At 38.6% G+C, this 24,540-nt stretch overlaps 1 protein-coding gene across 2 annotated transcripts in view; it reads right to left on the reverse strand.

The window, feature by feature from the left end:
* Positions 1–24,540, reverse strand: part of BCKDHB (branched chain keto acid dehydrogenase E1 subunit beta) — a 237,824-nt gene that overhangs the window by 70,737 nt on the left and 142,547 nt on the right. For both annotated transcript variants that reach the window (XM_080666738.1, XM_080666737.1), the window contains exon 9: positions 1,975–2,061. In XM_080666738.1, the coding sequence (XP_080522864.1) occupies positions 1,975–2,061 (87 nt within the window). The remainder of the gene's footprint in view (positions 1–1,974; positions 2,062–24,540) is intronic.

Raw genomic sequence — 24,540 nt, forward strand, 5'->3', positions numbered from 1 at the left:
CAAGCACTCTAGATGACAAACACTTAACTATAAAAGGAACATGGTTGACTTAGGTTGTCAGGATTTCTCTAACAAACACCTGAGGACCTCAGGGCATATTCTCGGGAGTATGAGAGTATTACAAAGTGTCTTGTTTTGTCTTTGTATTATGATATAAATATAATTATATTCTGGTAATCTCTTCCATAACCTTTAGCACCTATTAATATCACATAATTTCAGGATCTGACTTTGCTAGTTGGTTAGCTTTTTATACTGACTGTGTCTAATTCACAATACAGTGTTCCTCAAACTGGAATTCATACATGTATTCTTGGGGCCTCAGAAACATTTTTCTGTCAACACAAGTCCACATATTATTCAAGATACACTAGATGAGATAATCTTCCTAATTCCTTCCCAGTTTAAAAAATACATTTCATCCTATTACAGCTTACTAATAATTTATGGAGATCAAATTTAAGAAGTGCACAGAGAAAGGTAACTTCACAAGAGGAGTTGTACACGTTCTACTTGTTTTCCTTTTATATTCAAATGCAAATAAAATTTTTGAGCTAAGAATAAGATGGCATTCAGATAACAAAACAAAAGGAGGCTGTCAGATAAAGGTTCTATGAGCAACAGTCACCATCATTTTAAATGGATTAGTGGACTACACATTAACTAGGAATCAGAAAATCCTGGTTTCTTTTTTCAGTTTTGTCTCTAACTTGAAATAACATCTTGGTGTTGAAATAATTCATCCCTGCAACCTTCATATTTTACAAAGTTAGAACAGTATGCTACTCAATTAATAATATGCACAATAAATACCGGGTACTCGTGTTTTATGATAAGCAGTATGTTTCAAATTTTAATTTATATAATAAATAGGAAAACAACAAATCTATAAAACTCAATTTGCTTTTCTTAAGTTTATTAGTGATTATATATAACATGTAAAAATAACAGCATATTTTGTTTCTGAATGTACTTATGAACTATTTTGATCTACCTTTAAATTTTATGTTTAAATTGGCTTCATCTAATTTAAAAATATTTAGAGTGTTGTCAATTAGAACTTAAAGATATTTCATTGGTAAAAATCATTGTTTATTAGTTAAATGATTAAAAATAAAAACTTATCATTTCTTATATATCACAATCTAATTAACAATCAAGTTATTAAACCATATACTCCTAAAGAAATTCTCAATTTGTATGTATTAACAACAAATTATCTTAACACCCATAAAGTAAAATGTTTGCAAAAATATTCTGAATTTAAAATGCATATACTTTACATTTAAAATATAGTTATATAAAATTTTTAATTTTAAAAATGAGGAAAAATGAAACTCATTTAAATCATCTTATTCATATCTGTGATACAAATGGAAATAAAAGTTTTAAATAAAAATTTCCATAAGGAGGTAGCTAGGAAGTTTTCTTGATATGCAGCATTTTAACTGAATATTTTAAAAACAGAAATACATTTTTAAACCATTTCTAAGGCATTATCAATAACATAACAAAAATTACTAATTTAATAAATTAAATTATTGATTTTGAAATGATTTATTGAATTTATATTATTACATTTTGACAGGTGCATTTTTTGTTAGGTGAAGGCAGGAGAATCTAAAATCAATTTTATAACAACACATTTCATAATAAGCTTACGTTTTATCAAGAATGAAATGTCACATTCAAATGTAAAGTTCTGTTATCCTAGCAAACGTAAGTGACATTAGTTTATTAAACTCATTTGAAACTTTCTTCTTCCTATAAAGGAATTTTCAGCTTTTATTATTTTAAGATTTCTTTTCTAGATGATGTAATTAGATCATTACTAAAAGAGTGAGGTGGAGTCAAATGAAAAATGTGCATTTCCAAAAAGTGCATATTTTTATATATTGTGACAAGTGATTTTTTCTTGGAATAGACATGTGCAATTGCACAAATGTTAAAATCAATGCCAAGAAGTTACTGTACCTGAACTGTAGAGCTGATCTCCGACGCAAAGCCGCCCGTCAAGGGAGCTTCGTGACTGATTAGCAGTCGCCCTGTTTTGATCACAGACTGAAAAAGAAAAGGGAAACCTAATGTTGAACAGAATACATATTTTCAAGTATATGACTGCAGTTTTGATTAAGTAATAAAATGAATTATTTAATTTCAATAAATAATAAAAAATTAGTAATTCAATCCTATGTCAAATAAGTTACAGCACAACTATTTCAAGTAGACAGTCATTTGATTTTTACCCTGCTAAAAAATTTTATAATGCTACTACAAAATAAAAATGAGATTTTTAATTCTGTGTATATCAAAAATGCATTTCATTATATAAAATATTCTTGTTATAAAATGAATTACTGTATTTCACATTTTCATATCTCAATCTTTTTTATTCTTCAAATTACGTTAAGAATAAAAGTATTTTTAACACTTTTTGAGGTATATTTACATATAAACAAATTGCCTTAGGAAATACTGTTTTGGAGAGAAGAAAAACACAAAAATGGCATGTAAACTCTGTAGCAAAGTAAACGTTCATAGAGAGCTAGAAGGAAGAAATCACTGCAAAAGTAAAAGGTTTACAACCCTCTTCGACCATATGCATTAAAATCTGGTTAAGAACCTCAATTCCATTTTAACGTAGAAAACGTCACAAGTAATAAAGATGTATTCTCAATACTGGCTCAGCGCGGTTGTTCACAGAGTATGCATGACATAATCTATGCAATAATAAATCAAAATGTATAGCTATGACATCATAGCAGAATACCAGCTTTGTTGAAAGGTAAAAAATATTAAAGTCAACAGCTGGTTATTACTTAAAATATGTTGAACAATTACCATATTACCAAAGAGAAGTGGTAATTCCTCCCCTACATGTCTAATAATGTATCACCTTCCTTAAATTCTACATTATTATTTTATGGATATGAAATAAAATCTCCCAAGCAAAAATATGCATATAAATCAATTCTTTTCCTTCATTCTAGGCAATTAGAATTGAGAATTTTAAAAATATGCAGTAGTTTAAACCAAGATATAGCTCTTAGCCACAACAAAAATAAATTACTACTATATCTACTAAGTAAATAATGACTGAAGAACATAAAACTTTATGAACACCATACCCACCCCTAATGAAATGATAACCGTGGAATATTGATGTTTGAATTTTTAGAACTATGATTAATTATGCTGTTTATGACAATCACAAATTAAATTTTTTCCATGAGTTTTTTTTTTCTTTTTTGCTCAATCGCTCCAGCTCCCACCAACAGCCTCCCCACCAGAAATATCACAAATTAAACTTTAATTCACCTGGTTAGACATATAAAGAAACAAAAATATTACAAAATTGCAAGAAAACAAATGTATTCTCAAAAAATTCTCCAAAAGATGTCCTGATCTAAAGAATTCTTAATTTTTAAAAAAGGATTTGACATACTTTCTTTATAGATCAAAAGCCCAGCAATATAATAGTATCCTATCTAATAAACGAGTAATATGCAAATTGACCATCACTCCAACACAGAAGATGACCACCACAAGATGTCTGGCAGGGGAGGGCAGTTGTGGGTGATCAGGCCAGCAGGGGAGGGCAGTTAGAAGTGACTGGGCCAGCAGAGGAGGGAAGTTGGGGGCGACCAGGCCTGCAGGGGAGGACAGTTTTGGGGGACCCAGGCCTGCAGGGGAGGGCAGTTGGGGGGACCCAGGCCTGCAGGGGAGGGCAGTTGGGGGGGACCCAGGCCTGCAGGGGAGGACAGTTGGGAGTGACCAGGCTGGCAGAGGAGGGAAGTTGAGGGTGACCAGGCCTGCAGGGGAGGGCAGTTGGGGGTGACCAGGTCTGCAGGGGAGGGCAGTTGGGGGTGACCAGGCTGGCAGGGGAGGGCAGTTAGGGGTGACCAGGCTGGCAGGGGAGGGCAGTGAGGGGCAATCAGGCTGGCAGGGGAGAAGTTAGGCGTCAATCAGGCTGGCAGGAGAGTGGTTAGGGGATGATCAGGCAGGCAGGCAGGCAAGCAGTTGGGAGCCAGCAGTCCTGGATTGTGAGAGGGATGTCCGACAGCCCGTTCTGCCCAATCCTTTGAGGGGTCCCAGATTGGAGAGGGTGCAGGCTGGGCTGAGGGACACCCCCCCCCATGCACGAATTTCATGCACCGGGCCTCTAGTCTAAAGATAACAGCTAAAAAATCCCCCTGAGTTAGGCAATGCATCTTAAATTTCTAAGAGGTAAGAATGAGAAACTTCCATAAAACTGCTACTGTTACCTTAAAATTCCATACAACAGAATTGATACTCTGAACTGAAGCCTATCCAAGATCAAATGACAACCTTTGGAATGAGCCCTGAAGGCCAATAAGCAACCTAGTCTTCCTATAGCCTGCACAGTGTAGTTGGGAAACTAAGCACGGATGTACCCAGGACAAAAGCTTCCAACCTTGAAGTTCATTCAACATGATGTGCAAGCAGATGGAATCCAGAGACCTTGAAAGTCTTTCTACTGGAGAGGGCTAAATAAACCAAGATATATCAATATAGTCAAGTATTACACAGACATGAAAAAGACTGAGGATATAAAATGATGCCCATACGTTTGACAAAATGAGCAAATTACAGAACAATACAATCTCATTTTTGTGAAAAACAACCAGTGAAAAACAACAGTGGGGAAACAAAAAAACAAACAAACAAACAAAAAAAAACAGCCATATATACACTGAGCCACAGGTATCAATAGGCTGGAAGGATTCATTCCAAACTATCAAAACTTATTTCTCCTGAAAAAATGACAGTAAAGGAATTAGAGGGAAGGGACTTTTGTTTTTTTACTTTATATAAAAGATATTTTTATATTACTAAAAGTATTTTCAGTAAGTCTAAAATAAATAGTCTAAAATAAAAGTAATGCATTTGAATTAATGCTGAAAGTAACAAATACATTTTATAGTGCAGTTATAATTTCCTCAGGAAACCTTTAATGTTTTTCTTGTTATTATAGGACTAGTTTAAGATAAAGAGAACCCAAACTCCCACAGCAAATAAGCACACTAAAAACACAGGGAATCAGCCTTCCCATGCCAGTCTCTGTATGATCTGCTGCAGGTCAGGATCATATCCAGCTTATCTCTTGACCCACAAGCTCTTGGAAACTAAACAAAGTGGGAAATAAGCTATTGGTATTAGAGAAAGTGAAGTTCTTTAACACATATGTGTGTGTGTTATGTAAACATGTGTGTTCTTGAACAAGAGTTATGTACTGACAGTTAAAGAAGTAATTCCAGAAATTTCTTAAACATCAAGAGCTAGAAGGTAGACACAACGAAAAGTAATAATACTGTGAGTTTATGGAAATTGTCAGGTATACAAACCAGTGAGAGACTGTGGCAAGTAGATAGGAGTCAGAAATAACGATCATAATCATAAACTGATTGTCATAGGAGTTGCTATATGCTAGGTTTTGAGTTCAGCACTTTACATTGGTCATTTCATTTAATTTGGAAAGTACCTAAGTTTTATTTTTGCTTCTTAAAATCAACTCTGATATCTGAAAAGTATTAAAATATATAAAACAAATTACATCAAAATTCTGAAAAATGCCAAAATTTAGAAGTAACACTGATATTTCAAAGTCACACCATCAAATATAATTAACATATATCACAAAAAGGTTGAGTCTATGAATACAGTTCAATGATTTTGTAAGGTATAATATAAATTCAACTTGGAATATGCTTTTTACCCTTTACAACCTTAATTTACTAAAATTTCTGAAGATGGCTCCTTTACTATTTTGAAAATCATGAACACTTTGATGATATTATAATGAGATTGTACAAATCTACAAGTTTGAAGAGAGTGTTAGTCTTTCTATTTTCTGTGATTAAATAAGATAATTTTATTAAACTATATATTTTTGTCAACTGTATATTTTTGTCAATTAATTTTTATACAATGAGGCACAATGATATATAACTGCTAGGAAATTTTTCTAGTCCAATTTAGCATTTTGATGTACTTAGTTAAAAATTAATATTGTGACTTTCAATGGAGATGGCTGTTAAGTTTTTTAAAATAATAACTATAGATATAAATATAAATAATACTTTAAAATTGATTTTACTAATTTTAAAATTTCAAGTTTTCTTTTGAGATAAATATATATCACAACTTGAAAAAATTGTAAAGATTTAAATAACTTTTCAATATGAAAGCTGAACTTATAAAAGACAGGAAAGATCACATAAGCCTGGATTTTCCAGTATCTGCTTCTTCAACTTCATGCCACTAAAACCTGCTCCAAGGACCCTGGCCTTAGGCAGACGGAGCACCGGTAAGTTAGAAGGGACAGATGTACCAGGAAAAGCTGTGCCAATAAAAGACTGGACTGTGAATAATTGTTCTTCATGTCCTCTACCACAAAATAAAAGGTCTTTGTTCCTTACAGGACCTCAAGAAAAAGTGCCAAGAAAACGTAAAAAAGCAATTCTAAAAGGCAAGCAGTGAAACAGACTGTGGGCTGCTAAGTCAGTCAGTACTGGTCTGTCCTGCATTTGTCCCAAGGAATCTCGTTCTTTCTCACTATTCAGTTAATCACTCCCTTCTCCAGGGCAACAACAGAATACTATAACAATAGGAGCTATCAAAATCTCTATTTCGCCAATAATAGACAGATCACAATACCTGTTCTGATAAAACCCTAAAGATACCTTGGTTCCCGGTTGGGCCATGTCACGACTGTTTCCCACTGTTCAACTTCTACCTAGATGCTATTACTAATAGCCAACTTCAAGTTATCCAGGCAGGATATCTAGCACAATGCTCAAAATACGGTAAACACTCAAGAAACTTAATTAGTTTAAAATCTCTTAAAATAATTAAACTATATTAAGCAAGTTCTTAACTTACAAAACTATTGCTTTCTTGGCAAAATCCATTTTAAAATAGTGCAAAAGTATGGTTCAGCACATCCCAGAACAATTTAAATATGAACTAGACTCCAAATTGAGGATATTTTAATATAGCTCTAACAATAAGATATCTGTGATAATAGCAGAGTTGCTAAGTTATACTCCATTAAAAAGATTGCACAGATTTTGGCTGTCCAAACATTGGATATATGTTTTAGTTAATGTAGCCTTTAAAGATTTTAATATAATCCAACCAGGGATACTGTTAAACTGTCATTCCAGGAGAAAGTAAAATAGACAGACAGACCATTAAGCCTGCATATGCCTGAAAGTGCAACAGTGACATTCAAAAAGCAATATATAAATATATATTACTTATTGTTTACTCAAAATCTATAGCAATATTTTTTCCCCCACAGAGCCATTCAGCCTGTAGGGGAAAATACCAAGTTTGGCCACCTTTTCTGACTGCTGTAAGTAGAAAACTAACACTTTGGATAGGCAACTTATAGCTCTTTTAACATTTTCTGCTAAATATAAAGCTAATGAAAAGCAAAATTAAAAAAAAAATCCACAACTGACCTTTTCCACTTCCTTTTGAAATCAAATCTGTTTATAAATACATATGAGCAGAAGTAATAGTAAAATCATACACTTGTGTTTCACTAATCAAATATACTAATTAATATTTATTTATATAACTTACAATCATTAAAGACCTGATTTAAATAAGCTTCAAATATCATTGCAAATGGATTAAGTTTTTGAAATGGTCTCTTGTTTAGATACCAAATTCATTAGAAAAATTAACCAAAAAAAACTCACAATCAATCCCAGGTTAACAAATGTATTAATATATGCCTCATAATCATTATTAACCAGCATGATCTTCACACATAATCAGACTACAAACTGATATTCTACTGGAGAGATGCCAATCCTAAAAGAGAAAGAACAGTCATGAACTCCAGAGAAAGTTCAGAAAAGTCCATTTTGTTAAGGATATTAGTGATGGAGTTACGAATATTTGGTATTGTAGGAAAGTGGTGTAATCTGAGAAAACCTAAATCCTGATAGCTTTATACCCGTGTGGAAAAAGTAGGTAAGGGAGCAAACAGAACATAAAGAGAACTGAATAAAGTCAACAGGAGAAAAATGAACAAATAATACTGAAAAGGCTTGAAATGTTTGGGGAAATTTCAGACATTCTCACTGATTCATTATTGCCTGAATTATTTGTATGATCAGAGCTGAAACACTTTTGCAAAAATTAGAAGTGGACAGATTTCTGAATGCTACATCCAAACATGTCAAATAAACATGTTCTGTCAATCAACCTTACCTTTCCAGCTTGTTTCCTCACAGTCCCTCTACGCTCCAGTCATATCAGGCTGCTCTGTGAACGTGACCCATGCTCTCCCTCCTCTGACTTCCTTTCCCAAATTGGTAGGCCTTCATTCCCTCCCTCAAGACCCACTTCATACAACCCCTTCTCAGAGGTCCCCCAACTAGCTAGGCTTAAACCCCATGGTAACTTTTTCCTTCTTTTCTTTTCATGATTCTAGCAGCCGTTTCCTGATAGAATTTGAGGTAGGTGACACTGCAGAGATTCTATGAAACCTAAAGCCAGGGTACAAGGGCAGGAGTCAAGTACTAGGATCAAGGCAGCACTCACTGCTATACCTCTGGTTAGGAACACTATTAATTTACCTCATAGGACAGCCCTGCGGACATCTGCCTTGTTAACCCTTTCAACCACACTCAAAATCATAAATCTTAAGACAGGAATTCTGTGTTATTTATATCTGTATCTACTGCAGAATACAGCATATGACAAATATACATTAAGTTGAGCAAATTATGCTCATTTCATTATTGTGGAACAAATTTACATATTATCTACACTAATAAAAGAGAAAGATGCAAATTGACCATACCTTTGCGATGCCCACCAGTCAATCAGGAGTATGCAAATTAACCCAACAAAGATGGCGGGATAATTTGCATACACAGGCGCTGACCAGCCAGGGGCGGGACACTTGCGTCATCGCCATGGTGATGACGCAGGCGTTCCACACCGCCCCAGCCACTCCAGGCCTCTGGGCAGCATGGGAAGGCGAAAAGGCAGCTCTGGGCAGGAGCGAAGGCAGAAAGGTGGCTCCAGCCAGAGCGAAGGTGGTGCCGGCAGCCAGGGGAAGGAAGGCCCATTCTTGCATGAATCTTCATGCATCGGGCCTCTAGTCTATAATAATAAAAGCGTAATATGCTAATTAGATCAGAGAGCCGGACGTCCTTACAGATGACCTTCAAGACAAAGCTGGGGCTGCGTGGACCAAGGCAAGCCGTCGCAGCTGCGAGGGCCGAGCCCCTTGCACGAATTTCATGCATCGGGCCTCTAGTTAAAATATAAACAGATTGAAAAAGTTCTTATGTATCTCCTATTTCTTTGTTTTGGAGGGTATTCTTTTTCGTAGGGTACGTGTGCATAAGTCTGTACTGTCTCCTCCAGCAAACTCTAAATCATTCATAAGCACAAATTCAGAAGGTATCAAGTATTCAGTAGCTAATCACAATACCTAATACATAGTTGTGTTTGTTCAACAAATGTTCCTAACATTATTTTTTATAAAGCATATAGTGATTAAAATGAATCACTGACAAGCCTCCAATTTTCTGATGACTTGAAGCTCTTATGAAGGACTAATAATGCTATGAAAGGCATTAAAAGGGAAGTCCTAAAAACTAAGCTCTAATCATTATTCTAATTCTAATAGAGAACTATCCTGGGCCAACTCTTTTCACCTATATTTCCTACTCTAGATTGTTTTTAGAATAAGGAGTTAGCAGTACAAAACACATCGCCATTTTTATGTACATTTTTAAGTGCATGGTTGCAAGGCACAAACACACAGAAAACATCCTTCCCTTCCTACTGAGCATGAAGTTTCCTTTCCATTGACAAACAGTCACGTCTCTGTGATGATAAGGGTACTGTACTGGACTGGTGGACATTTATGACATGTAGTGAAACATGACATGGGTAAGAATATAAATAAATCTGTCTTAAAAGGTTTTTTTCTACATCCCCATTAGTTTAAATATCATGAAAAGCATAACCATTTCTAGGAGTCAATATAATTTTTTGATTGCCAAAACAATTTTTCAAAGATTGAAATAGCCACTTTAAGTTGTTTTTGTATTTTCATTCTTATTACTGCTCTATCATTTCTCAGCAGGACTTAAAATATTTTCATAATACCTGTATTCAATCTCTGCTTCAACTTTATCAATTTGTTTTTTTATGATTGACTTATTTCACTTAGCAAAATGTCTTCAAGGGTCATCCTTGTTGCAGAATGTGTCAAAATGTCTCTCCTTAAGATAATGGCTATTTCAATCTTTGAAAAATTGTTTTGGCACATAAAAATTATACTGACTCCTAGAAGTGGTTATGCTTTGCATAATATTCCATTGTATGTATATACAACATCTTTTTTATCCATTCATCTCTTAAATAAGTGGATTACTTCTACCTTTTGGCTATTGTGAATAATGATGCTATGAACTTATTCAAATCTCTACTTTCACTTCTTCTGGGTATATATTCAGAAGTGGAATTGCTGAACACTTAGCAATACTATGTTTAATTTTTTTCAGAAATAGCCATACCATTTCCACAGCAGTTGCACCATTTTATATTTCCACCACCAATACCACAGGGGTTCCAATTTCCCTATGGTCTCACTAACACTTGTTATTTTCTCTCTCTCTCTACCTCTTTTTTTAATAGTAGACAACCTACTAATGGATATGGAATGATTACTGGTGGGTAATCACTAATCATTTTTCAATCTGTTTCTTCTCAGTTTTTAATCAGGCTCTTCGAATTTTGTTGTTATACAAAGAGTGTTTTAAGAGTGCTAATACATCTAATTTCTTAAATTGATCTCCTTACGGACTGGAAATAACATCTTTTCAGAATATGATATTCCATATGGAAAAAGATATAATCAAACTCAGTGTTTCACCATGTCCTTCCTGCAAAAAAACTTCACATCTGGTTTCTTCACCATCCTCTATTCCAAAACAGACACAAGGACATTTCTCCTCTCCTGAGAAATCTTCAATGGAGACTGAAGCCAGAATCACAAAGATAACTTATAAACAGCAACAGTAGCTGTAATCCACTGCCCAAGGAAACAATGGAGTCTAGTTACATACTACAGAACCTTCTGAGCCCTGTATCTTTATTCCATACACTAGAGGCCCGGTGCACGAAATTCGTGCACGGAGGTGTGTGTATCCCTCAGCCCAGCCTGCACCCTCTCCAATCTAGGACCCCTCGAGGGATGTCCGACTGCCCGTTTAGGCCCGATCCCACTGGGCCTCACAATCCAGAACTGCTGGCTCCCAACTGCTCACTTGCATACCTTCCTGGATGCTCCTAACCTCTTCTGCCTGCCAGCCTGATCACCCCCTAACCACTCCCCTGCCAGCCTGATTGATGCCTAACTGCCCTCCCCTGCCAGCCTGATTGCCCCTAACTGCCCTCCCCTGCCAGCCTGGTCACCCCTAACTGCCCTCCCCGCCAGCCTGGTCACCCCCAACTGCTCTCCCCTGCAGGCCTGGGTCCCTCCTAACTGCCTTTCCCTGCAGGCTTGATCGCCCCCAACTGCCCTCCCTTGCAGGCCTGGTCCCTCCCAACTGCCCTCCCCTGCTGGCCTGATCGCCCACAACTGCCCTCCCTTGCAGGCCTGGTCCCTCCCAATTGCCCTCCCCTGCTGGCCATCTTGTGGTGGCTATCTTGTGTCCACATGGGGGCAGGATCTTTGACCACATGGGGGCAGCCATCTTGTGTGTTGGAGTGATGGTCAATCTGCATATTACTCTTTTATTAGCTAGGATAGAGGCCTGGTGCACGGGTGGGGGCCAGCTGGTTTGCCCTGAAGGATGTCCCAGATCAGGGTGGGGGTTCCCTTGGGGCGTGGGGCGGCCTGGGCGAGGAGCGTGTGGTGGTTTGCGGGCCGGCCACGCCCCCGGTGACCCAAGCGGAGGCCCTGGTATCTGGGGTTTATTTATCTTCTACAATTGAAACTTTGTAGCCTGGAGCGGAGCCAAGCCTTCTGCTTGCTCCGTGGCGGCAGCCATTTTTTGGGGGGATTTATGTATCTTCTATAATTGAAACTTTGTAGCCTTAAGCGGAGGCCTGGGCTGGCCAGGGTGTGTGGAAAGCTTGGCTTCCTCCATCACCGGGGGCAACCCTAGCCTCCTGCTCTCTCTAGCTCCATGGCTGCCGCCATTTCTGTTTGGGTTTATGTATCTTCTATCGTTAAAACTTTGTAGCCTTGAGTGGAGGCCTAGGCCGGCAAGGGCAGGCAGAAAGCTTGGCTTCCTCCATCGCCGGGGAAACCCAAGCCTCCCTCCTGCTCTCTGTGGCCGTAGCCATCTTGGTTGGGTTTATTTGCATATTCACTCTGATTGGCTGGTGGGCGTGGCTGGTGGGTGTAGCGGAGTGAGGGTTAATTTGCATATTACTCTTTTATTAGATAGGATACTCTACCAACAATTAGGACAGAATAATGCCAACGAAAAAAGTTTAGAACACTGGCACAAACCAGAAAATCACCTTCACCATCTTGAGTATTATATGCTATTTCCCAATTAATTTTTAATGTTATTGGGGACTCTTTCCCCCTCCCCATGTGGGAGTCTGTACTTGTTCTTCAATAAATTTCCATTTTCCTATGATGTTATATAAATTCCAAAGGTCAATGGTTCATATCAAAACCAGTATCATGAGCCACTCACATGTGCCAATATTGGGGAAACAAAGATGAGTTAACCAAGGTCCTTAAAGGCTTCTAATATGGGTTCCCACATGTCCTAGGGCAAAGCATATTCAAACAGAATAAAAGTAGTTTAAAGATTTTTAAGGCAGAATACTGGAATTAAAAATTAAGTCTCTCTCTCTCTCTCTCTCTCTCTCTCTCTCTCTCTCTCTCTCTCACCTCTCCCCCCCCCTCTTTCTTTCTCTAAAATTGATTTTTAGGAAAAGTATTAAAAAACAAAAAAGCACTGGCCAGTGTAGCTCAGTTGGAGTATTGTCCTATACATCAAAAGTTGGTGGGTTCAATTCCTGTTCAGGGCACATACCCAGGTTGTGGATCCAATCCCAAGTCAGGGCACTTGCAGGAAGCAACCAATCAATGTTTCTCTCTCATACTGGTGTTTCTCTTTCTCTCTCCCTCTCTTTCCCTCCCTTCCTCCCTACCTCCTTCTCTCCCTCTCTCTAAAATCAATTTTTAAAAGTATTTTAAAAATCAAGTCATAATTATTAAAAACAATGTTTTTTAGAATTTTAAATTTCAACTCCTAAGGTCTTTTGCAAATAACATTGAAAAATGAATTTTTCTTTTCATAAATAATTACTAATATTTTCTCCTTTACCAATCGCGAGTCTCAATTTGGCAAATTTTTCTCAAGTGTTGACAACAGAGGGAAATGCTATGTCTGGCCATCATAAGAGTTCTAAAGGGTAGAAACTGACATCATCCCCTGTGCTTCCAACATACTGTGTAATAAGAAAGTGACTTTAACCAAAAACCAAGATTGTCAGCAGTTACATTTTACACTGCTGTTTTAAGCACATATCAAGGGTATAATTTTGCCTAAAGCCAGCTGGTTGTCTACCAAGGTAATTCCTCTCTAAGGAAAGATCAAAAGTATAAACACTGCTATACTGCGGAATCACCATGGATAAATGCTTTTATTTTCTAAAGCCTGGTCCAATTCTATTGGAGTAAATGGATTTTTAGTGCATTATGAAACAAAAAATCCTGTGTAGTTCATAATACATGGGCAAAGCTTAAAATCTTTTGGGTCTTTTTGGGGTATGACTCAAAAGATGTTTCTGTAAAAGTTACTCATATGTTTTTGAGTATATATAACTAAGGTAGTATGAAGAGAAAGTTCATAATTTTCTTGCTCTTATTAAAACCAAGATGATGAGGAGAAATTATTATATGATAGATGGTTTCAAGAGAAGAATTCCTTTAGCAGAAAGGAATTTGTCTATAAAACATTCATTGATTATTTGATAGAGGTGGTGAGAGGCAGGGTCAAGAATTACTGTATCAAATTCATTGCCAATGGAATAATAGTGATGAGTTGAGATGCAATAGTATTAGTTGAACAGAAATATAATTCAATATTTAAAAATCAATTTATATTTACAGTTAAGCATCTTCTTTGTTTTCAGGGAAAAACTCTGAAATGTTCTTTCCTTATAAACAATCTCTCAGTGCCCAAAGTAATGTGAATAGTAGAGGCAGTAGCAAGTGGCGCTCAATGTGGACAACCAGGGAACACAGTCTCTGATGTGGGTGGTCAAACTCCTGTTCTTTTTTTTTTTAAGTAGTGTGAAAGCTGAGACATGTCTCCAGGCTGGATTCTACCCAAGACTTTGCAACATATACTTTAAGGAAACATCTTTCTGGAAAAACAATGCATTTTTTTCAGATGTCAAGATGTACTTTCTGCCATGTTATCTTTACCCACAAAATTATACACTGAATACACAGCTTTCCATTCTGGCCTTCCCAAATATTTTGCGGATATTTACCAATATAAACATCCATTTCATTGAACAGTACATTTAGCAGAGCAGACCCAGTTTCAAAAGAAAGATATTTGAGCCATTTCTTCACCACGTGTTTCAAAAACCCAGAAAAACAAAAAGCTATCCAAGATCGCTTCAAGTTCTCAGTAGTCCTGTTGTACTAGTATGTTCCAAAACGACATCATAAGTGGAAATTACAGCATTTGAAATTTTAAATGTACAGGAAGAAAAGTAGCCTACTGCTCTTAAATTCTGGCTCGAAGGCACTGGGCAACACTGCACTCCTGAGGCCTTCACAGAGCCCGTCAAGTCCTACCAGGAGGCCTCCAATGTGTTTATACACCAGTGGAAGTGAAAATCAGCTTGCCAATTATTTTCAGTCCTTCATAGGAGAAATATGGTAACATCTTTTTCTATTTTGTTTCGTTTCAGTCAAATAAGGAAAAGGAAAAAGTCTATAGCCCTGCTGGCTTGGCTCAGTGGTTGAGCATCGAACTATAAACCATGAGGTCATGGTTCCATTTCTAGTCAGGGTTGCGGGCTCCATCCCCAGTGGTGGGCGGGTAGGAGGCACCCAATCAATGATTCTCTCTCATCATTGATATTTCTATATCTCTCTCCCCTTCCTTTCCTCTCTGAACTCAATCATATCCTATATAATAAAAGCCTAATATTCTAAGTGTCTGGTCGACCGGTTAGCCATACAACCAATAAAAGCGTAATATGGTAATGATGTGCTAAGGCTGCTCAACTGCTCGCTTTGACATGCACTGACCACCAGGGGGCAGAGAGTCGACCAGCCGCTATGATGTGCACTGACCACCAAGGGGCAGACGCTCCAACCAGAAAGTTAGCTTGCTGCTAGGGTCCCTCCCCAGCTGGCCAAACTCCCACGTCTCTCCCTGGCCCCGATTGTGCACTGGTGGGGTCCCTCTGCCTGACCTGCACCCTCTCACAATCTGGGACCCCTTGGAGGATGTCAGAGAGCCAGTTTGGCCTAATTCTGCAAGCCAGACCAAGGGACCCCACTGGTGCATTAATTCGTGCACCGGGCCTCTAGTATATATATATATATATATATATATATATATATATATTTACATATATATGTCTGTCAACAAATTAATGTGGAAAATAGATATATTATAGAGCCAGAACATTAAGTGGGACATTTGGTGGGACATTCAGAATACATAATAAGAAATATTTAAAGGCAGAATTCAAATTTTTAAAATGTACATTATTGTTATACATAATTAATTCCCTGATTTGTAGGTTTTACCATAAAAACAGAGAAATATATGTTAAGTTACACCACACAAGATATTTATACTGTTACATTATATATATTATCTGCATACACATACATTATGTGTATAATATCATACATATAATGTGTATGCAAATGTATGTATATATTTTGGGGCTGGGTATACAAGTGTGTGTGGACAGAGGGAAAGAAATATTAAAGACAAGAGAAACTAGAATTTTAAACCAAAAGAAGTCATTCAGCCCATCATAAACTTAAGCTCTAAGACAGGAGGCACTTTGTTTTTTCACTGCTGTACCTTGGTGCCTCAGGACATAGTAGATGCTCAATAAACTCATTTGCTGAAGGGCTAAACATTAATATTTTTTTCCTTTTTAAGAGACTCATAAATAACTTTAAAGGAACTATAACACTAATGGGCAAATTTATTCTTTTCCCCCAGCTTTATTCAGATACTAGCGGCCCGGTGCACGGACTCATGCACATTGAAAGGAAATTAAATTAGAAGGTGGCTGGTGGGGCGGGACTGGGCGAAATGGGCCAGACATGCCCTGGAGCCAACCTCCCATGGTCCCTCCCTGGCTGGCTGCAACTGGGGCGGCACCGGAGCTCAAAGGGCATCTGCGGAGTGAGCAGGATCCCTCTGGCAGGTGGGGTCCCTTGGCCTGGCCTGTGGCAATTGGGCCAAAACCGGCAGTCCGATATCCCCCAAGGGGTCCCGGAGTACAAGAGGGCACTCTGCACAGTTGCTGTTGCTCGGCGGCTCCTGCGTTGAGCATCTGCCACCTGGTGGTCAGTGTGCATCATAGCTACCGGCTGGTCAACCCATCAGCTGGTCAGCCGGTCGCTTAGGCTTTTATATATATATAGATAGATAACTGACATATAACATTGGGTAAGTTTAAGGTGTGCAAGGTAATGATTTGATACATGTATATGTGGTGAAGTGATTACCACAATAAGGTTAGTTAACACTTCTATCACCTCACTTAGTTACAACTGTGTGTGTGTGGTGTATATGTGTGTGTTAAGAACTTTTAAGACCTATTCTCTTAGCAACTTTTAGTATTGTTAACTATAGGCATACTGCACATTACATCCCTAGAACTTACCTTATACTAGTAAGTAGCAGTGTGTACCATTTAACCACCTTCACTATTTCCCTCACCTCCTACAAATGCTGCCTACCCCTGGAAACCACAAATCTGTTCTCTATTTCTATGAGTTAGGGTGTTTTTAGATTCCAGATATAAGTGAGATCATACAGTATTTAATTACTCTGTGTGAAAATTTAACCATGATAAATGTAGTTGTCTCATTAGGATTGTTTTAAATATTAATTTACTCTTAATAATGTAGGTATCCACATTTGGAAGTAACTTTAAAAACTATAAAACTGAATCAGAAAACATCTAGATTTTAGAGTAAAACCATCCACCTTAAGTATACAAATTTGAAAATATCCTCTCCTGTTACCCAGTAATTATCTAATTAGAAGTCTCTGTTTTGAACCATATCACTGTCAATATCTACACTAATAAAAGAGAAATATGCAAATTGACCATACCTCCATGATGCCCACCAGCCAATCAGGAGTATGCAAATTAACCTAACAAAGATGGCGGGTTAATTTGCATACACAGGCACAGAGTGGCCGGGCGGGGCGGGACACCTGCTATGAGGGGTAGGGTAGGGGGCAGAGGGAGCTACAGGAGCGGCGCTCCGGCCGGAGCGGAGAAGACTGAAGGCTCCGGCCGGAGCAAAGATGGAAGGTGGTGGCCAGAGTGAAGGCCTGGGTCCTGGGTGCCAGAGGAAAACTGGTGCCAGCAGCCAGGGGAAGGAAAGCCTATTGCATGAATCTTTGTGCAATGAGCCTCTAGTATATATATACTATGAGACAACTGGTTAAATTTTTAATAATTATATTTCCTGCCTGAAAATCTAAGCAAATAAAAAATGTCAAAATCATTATATTTAATTTAGAAAGTATGACTGGCACCTAAAATAAGGAGTTACCTGATTTCACAAACAGAGAAAAGTGCTATTCGGTGGAACCTAGGAAGAATTATCATGAGGGTATTTTCTTTCCAAATAAAAAAGTGTTTCCTTGCCCGGCTGGCATGGCTCAGTGGATAGAGCGTCAGCCTGCGGACTGAAGGGTCCCAGGTTTGATTCCAGTCAAGGGCACATGCCTGGGTTGTAGGCTCGATCCCCAGTGTGAGGCCTGTGGGAGGCAGCCAATCAATTATTCTCTCTCATCACTGATGTTTCTCTCTTTCTCTCTCCCTTCCCCTTCCTTTCTGAAATTAATAAAAATATATATATTTTTTAAAAGTGTTTCCTGGAGTTCTGTGAGCTGCTCTAGCAAAGTAATAAAATGTAGAGAGCCAGTCATGGGAACCTTGGCTTTATAGCCAGTCAGATAAAAGTTATGAGTAACCTGAAAACCTACAACTTGCTATTTGTATCTGAAGTGGGGTGGGAGCCTTTAACCTGTGGGATCTGACACTACTCCAGGTAGGACATCCAGCTGGTGTCATGGAGAATTGCTTGGTGGGGGAAAACCCACATATTGAATAACCAGAAGCGTCAGAGGTGTGAGTCTACACTGCAAGGGGACTACAAATAATCATACTTAAATGGCTTTGGTTTAAACTCTGTGACAGTAAGTTTTAATTGTCCAATTGCATTTTTTAATCATTAATATTTGTTACTTTTACTATCTATTACTCTTGTAGTATTTTAGCTTTATATATAATTATTCCTTGTTAAAATTTCAATGTTAATAAATTAGGTTAGGATTGTTTTAAATATTAAACATTATATTTCCATAAATAACTTATGACCAATAACCATGTCAAAATACAATTTTACAATTGAGATTGACAGTGAGTGGAAAATTAAGGTATTCAATTTGCCACTTCATTTGACTTAAACAGAAATAAGTCCCAGTGTTGAACTGAAGAAAATTTAGGAAATTTTATTTTAAAATGCCACTTCAGCATGGCCTTTGGACTTGGGCCACCTGATCAACCCCTAATTCCGTTGCTCACTAGTTTGAACATGGGCAAGTTTCTTTACCTGAGTCTCATTTCTTTGTCTATAAAATGGAGTGAATGATAACTGCCTAGGAGTATTGTTGGAGTGTTTAAATGAAATAGTGCATGTCAAGTTTTTTAACATAACGCCTAGCACCACAGTGAGCATTCTACTATAACTATCCTATCTAATAAAGAGGGAACATACGAATTGACCCTCACGCCATTGCAAAGATGGTGGTGCCCACAGCCAATAAGGAGGGAATACGCTAATTGACTGCCACAGCCTCAAGATGGCGGTGCCCACAGCCAATAAGGAGGGAATATGCTAACTGACTGCCACGCCCTCAAAGATGGCGGCACCCACAGCCACAAGATGGACTCCTGCCTCCGGAGGCCCCCAGTCCCCTCAGCCCCCCAGCCACCCAGGGCCGGCCCGAGGCGCAGGCAAGCCTTGGGCTGCCTGAGGATTGTGCTGCCAGCAGTGGCCGGCTGGAGGCACAGGCAAACCTTGGATGGTGGCTGCCCAGCCACCCAGGGCCACCCGAGGCTTGTGCTGCTGGCAGTGGCAGCAGCAGAGGTGTGATGGGGTGTCACCTTCCCCTGATTGCCGGGTTGCTTCCCGCCCCTGAGGGCTCCCGGACTGTGAGAGGGGGCAGGTGGGGCGGAGGGATCCCCCCCCTCTAGTGCATGAATTTTCATGCACCGGGCCTCTAGTCATAGCATAAAATTGAGTTTTTGTTCTGTGTCAATTCATATTCTCTTTGCATATTAGTTTTGAAATACTTATATTATGTTTCCACTCACTTTTATTTAGCAGCAGAGTCCAATAAGTTAATAACTCAATCAAAATTCTGTGCACAGCTTATGTTGAAAATATTTTGTAGGTTAGATTTGAGGGTTAATAACTCCCTATCATTACCTTAAAAAATTATACATGAAAGCACAAACCATCTGTTGATGTTGGTTGCTGCAAACACTATAAACAAACAGAAATACATAACAGAAAAATATGGTCTTTAAGATACTAAGAGTAGTTTTCCATGAGAATAGAGAATGTGAGTGATGCTTGAGAACTGAGGCCTGGAGTGAGAGTTGTTGTCTCTTAATTGTACATAATCTCCTTGGTTTATACAATAAACATATGGCAGAACGAAAAAAAATCTAAGCACAGAAAGGACACATGATTCACCTCTCTACAGCAACAGATTGCTTGGAAATTATGAGCATTTGGTTACAAATATTATCTTAATAGAATTTTGCATTAGTCATATATCTCAGTGACAGGCCGGGTGTTCTGGAGACATTTTAAATAGGTTTATACTATCCCTTAACCTTGAATAGGACTCATTAATACATAATTAACTTGCAAGACATCAATTAAGCTATTTGTTCTATTTGCACACACGTACCTGAAAAATGGCAGGATTATTTGTAAAAGACTCACAGTTACCATGGCTATTTAAATCTAGCAGATGAGTCTAACTCAAATTAGTTGATAGATATATTTTTAACAAAAGGAGAGCTAGGTTTTTAAAAAGAAAAATAAAACAGAATTTCAGAGCTTAGAAAATGAAAGACCATCAATTTCAATAGTTTTGAATACAAGGACTCCAGGGTCCACAAAGTTAAATGACTTAACCAACGATACTACTTAGTTCGTGGTAAAGCCAAAACAATTCTTGTAATTTCCTACAACAACCAGGAAACAATTCTTAAATAGTTATCACATAATTCCTGAGCAAATAAACAATCTATACCAGCCTTGGGCAAACTACGGCCCGCGGGCCGGATCCGGCTGTTCTATCCGGTTCTCTTGCTCTCCCCTCCGCTCCTTTACTTTGAATTTATATTAGTTCACACAAACACTCCATCCATGCTTTTGTTCTGGCCCTCCAGTCCAGTTTAAGAACCCATTGTGGCCCTCGAGTCAAAAAGTTTGCCCACCCCTGATACATTCACCATTTAAAACTAAAAAATGCTGCTACAACTACTGCTTTACACAATGATCACATGAAATCCTCACAACTCTAAATGGGCTTCATCGACGAGGAGTCAGAAACAGAGAGGTTAAGTCACCCAAGTACACACAGGGAGCCAGCACTTATTCTTGGAGAAGTGCACTCTACCCACTGCACCACAGACTCTTGTGGGATGAGACTCAGAGTTGTCATACTGTATTCACTCCATTTTCCCTGTAATGTACATGACTAGATGAACCCAAATCCAATTCCGCTTCAGATGATAAAATATAGTTCCAAAATGGTCTTGTAATTCCAATCAAAATAGCAGTAGTAAGTATACAGAAAAGGTCTCACCTTCCTTGCTGTCCAGATACCTGTCTTCAGGATGAAAAGCAGTATAATGACTTCCAAGCTCTGCTATTCTCTCCCTTTCCCCCCCTTTCTCCCACTTCCATCAATCAAGTACTGTGATCACATTTTGAGGAGGTAGGTATGGGCCTCTAAATAAAGGCTGAACACATGTTGTAAAGGCTAGGGTCCTTTTCTTCTTCTTCTTCCCTTTCCTTCCCTGGTAGAACAAGATTAAGATAGGGGCTGGAAGTCAATAGACACAATTTTATGAGAGCTTATATAGAAATGCTGCAAGATCTGTGAGGAAAGTTGATGCCACCATGGTCTAAAGTTCTAACCTCAGCTTTCTCCCCAAATCGAGTGTCAAGGATAATAGGCTGTGAGGAAGGGAACCAGTGGTCAGAAACAGAGCAAAACAAACAAGATGGTAAAATACCCTCAGAGGTTGCTTCCTCTCTGCACTACTGTGAACTGTAACATGGAAATAAGGGGCGGGGGAGGGTGAAGAAAGAAAAGTCTAAAAAAAAAGAAGACAGAATCCCAGCCCTCACAGAATTTACACTCTAATAGAATAATTAATAGCATCAGTTCAGAGCAAGTGCTTGCAATTAACATACCTTATAAATGTTTCTGTAAACTTGAGTAACTAATTCTAAGAGGAGTGTTTCTAGCTATAAATTAATTCAGCTACCATGGCAGGTAATTTATTAAGTTACTTTCTTATATTCTTTTTCTTTATGAACTATAAAAAGTGTAAGTTTAAAAATATTAAGTACTAGTTCTTGTGTCTTTGTTTTTTAAATTACTATAACGAAGTTCATGTTTTCTTAACTTGAACCCCACTCTCTTAACTGCATCCCTAAGAGTTTTCTCAGGTAACTCTTTTGGATGTTCTGCCTTACATGTTTGACAAGTAAGGAACTGAAAGCAATTCTTGTGAAATAGCTGCCACAGGCCATTTCCTTATTTGGAGTAAAGCACCCCCTTCATTCACATATGATACACACACAGGAAACAAGATTTGATTTGAAATTAGCAGTTATCTGTGCATTTATGTGCATATTTTTTTAACTATAAAATTACTTAATCAATCCTCCTAAATGAATAAGCTGCAGAGGTAAATGTTTTTTTGTTTTTGGGTTGTTTTTTTTTTTTGGCTATTTTGGAACAAAAAAACTAACATAGCTCCTCCCAAAATGCTTGCATAAACACAGAAGAACTTGCTCTGGTGCCATTATCTAGCCCAGGGGACATTTAACAATGTCTGCAGACAGTTTTGGCTGTCACAACTAGAGTGGGAGAGGTAGGGAATGGAATGCTATCACTATCTGGTAGAAAGCAGAGATGCTGCTAAACAATCTATAATGCACAGGACAGCTTCCACAACAAAGAATTATCTACACTAATAAAAGAGAAACATGTAAATTGACTGTACCTCTGCTACGCCCACAGCCAATCAGGAGTGAGTATGCAAATTAACCCAACAAAGATGGTGGTTAATTTGCATACACAGGCACGGAGTGAAGACTGAAGACAGCGTAGAAGGAAGCCAAGCGCTGCAGAAGGGAGCAAAGCTGCGGAGAAGGGAGCGAGGCAAGCGGAGACGGGAGGGGAACGAGACAGCAGAGCTTCGCTCTGGCCACAGGAAGCTCTATTCTTGCAGGATAGGCCCAAGGAAGCCCTATTCTTGCAGGAATCTTCCTGCAACAGGCCTCTAGTCTATATATAAAAGGCTAATATGCTAAGTGTCTGGCCATTCGACTGGTAGCTATGACGTGCACTGACCACCAGGGGGCAGGCGCTCAGCGCACAGGCATGGAAACATGGAACAGAATGATGAATCTCAGAAGAAAAGGGGAAGAGGGGAGGGCAGGAAGAGATTAACCAAAGATCTTATATGTATACTAGAGGCCCGGTGCACGGACTCATGCACCAGTGGGGTCCCTCGGCCTGGCCTGTGGGAATTGGGCCAAGTCCATGTACCAGACCTCTGACATCCCCCCAGGGATCCCAGATTGTGAAAGGGCGCAGGTCAGGCTGAGGGACCCCACAGGTGCACCCGACCTCTAGTCTGAAATAAAATTCAAACAGTGCCCAGGCTGAGACACTCTACTCTAAGAGTATCACTGACTGTTAAACTGTAGGTTCCAGAAAGCCTATCAAGGACACTCAGCACATAAATACCTTGACATCACCCTAACTATTTGAGGGGTCCTCCCCCACCAGGATATCTGTTTACAAAAGAATAACCAAACTCCCCAAAGGGAATTTATCTCTTTTCTTTCATTCACTCCCTTCTTTCAATCACAGTCTTTATGTTAATGACTCCCAGATCTGACACTGGGAATCAGGGCCTCTCCCAGGTATCAAATTGTGGATACTTCCTGCTTCCCCCATATCCAAAGCTAGCAGCAGTCTCTCATCACCCCAACTCTACCCCAACCTCCTCTCCTTCTCCACTTCGCCTCTTGTATTCCCAGCCTTGTGAATGAACCACCATTGACTGGTACTCAAACAGGAAGCCTGGGTACCGTGGGCTCATCCTCCTCCCCAATACTATCACTGTATTGTGCACATAATTGGCACTTGATCGAAATGTTAAATATGAGTCAATTTTTTTCAAACCAATTTATAATTGATAAGCCCAGAGAAGACTAGAGTTAAAAAACAGAACAACAACAAAAACGCAGCAAAGAACGTAGTGCCGTATAAAATAGCACATTTGGAAGTGTATCCATGTTAAAAAAATATATTTTAAAAAAATCACAGGCCCCAAAAGAGCCAAAGCCCCAGGACATGACTTACACAGTGAAAAAGATGCTGAGATGACAGATGATACTGACCAGCTGGGTGCTGACTCTGAGAAAAGATCACTTTCTTTAAAAATCAACCTTTACAGGCAAGGCTATCCCAAAGTACTGAAAATAAAAAAACAATATATAAAAGAAAAACAGAGTACAATGGGGACAGTTAGTAAAAAATTGCATTGAGTTGAAGTTTGCAATGTTCACATATTTTATCTAATTTTATTCTTTAAAAAACTTTGAGGCAAGTAGGTCTTTTAATTACTGGGCAATGATACTAGTACTTGAAACCCCACTGATAAAACACTGGAGTTTTTAATAGCAATTTAAGAAGAGCTGTGGATCATTCTGAATGTTAAGTAGTAGAAAGCATCAAAACTACCCTGACACAACCAGTGTTCAAGTGGTCCTCATCACCCCAGACTTGCACTAACACAGCTGTGAGCAGCAATCCACAATGGTGATTATCCAAGGAGCTTCTATTTCAGGAACTGAACAGGGGTCACTTCAAGAGCCATTTCTAGTCATTTTGCATGTTTAACAATAGAATTTGGTCATCTGCTGACATCCTTCCATAGAGAATTCAAAAG

Source organism: Plecotus auritus (genome assembly GCF_963455305.1).
Source record: "Plecotus auritus genome assembly, chromosome: 4".
NCBI classification, from domain to species: domain Eukaryota; kingdom Metazoa; phylum Chordata; class Mammalia; order Chiroptera; family Vespertilionidae; genus Plecotus; species Plecotus auritus.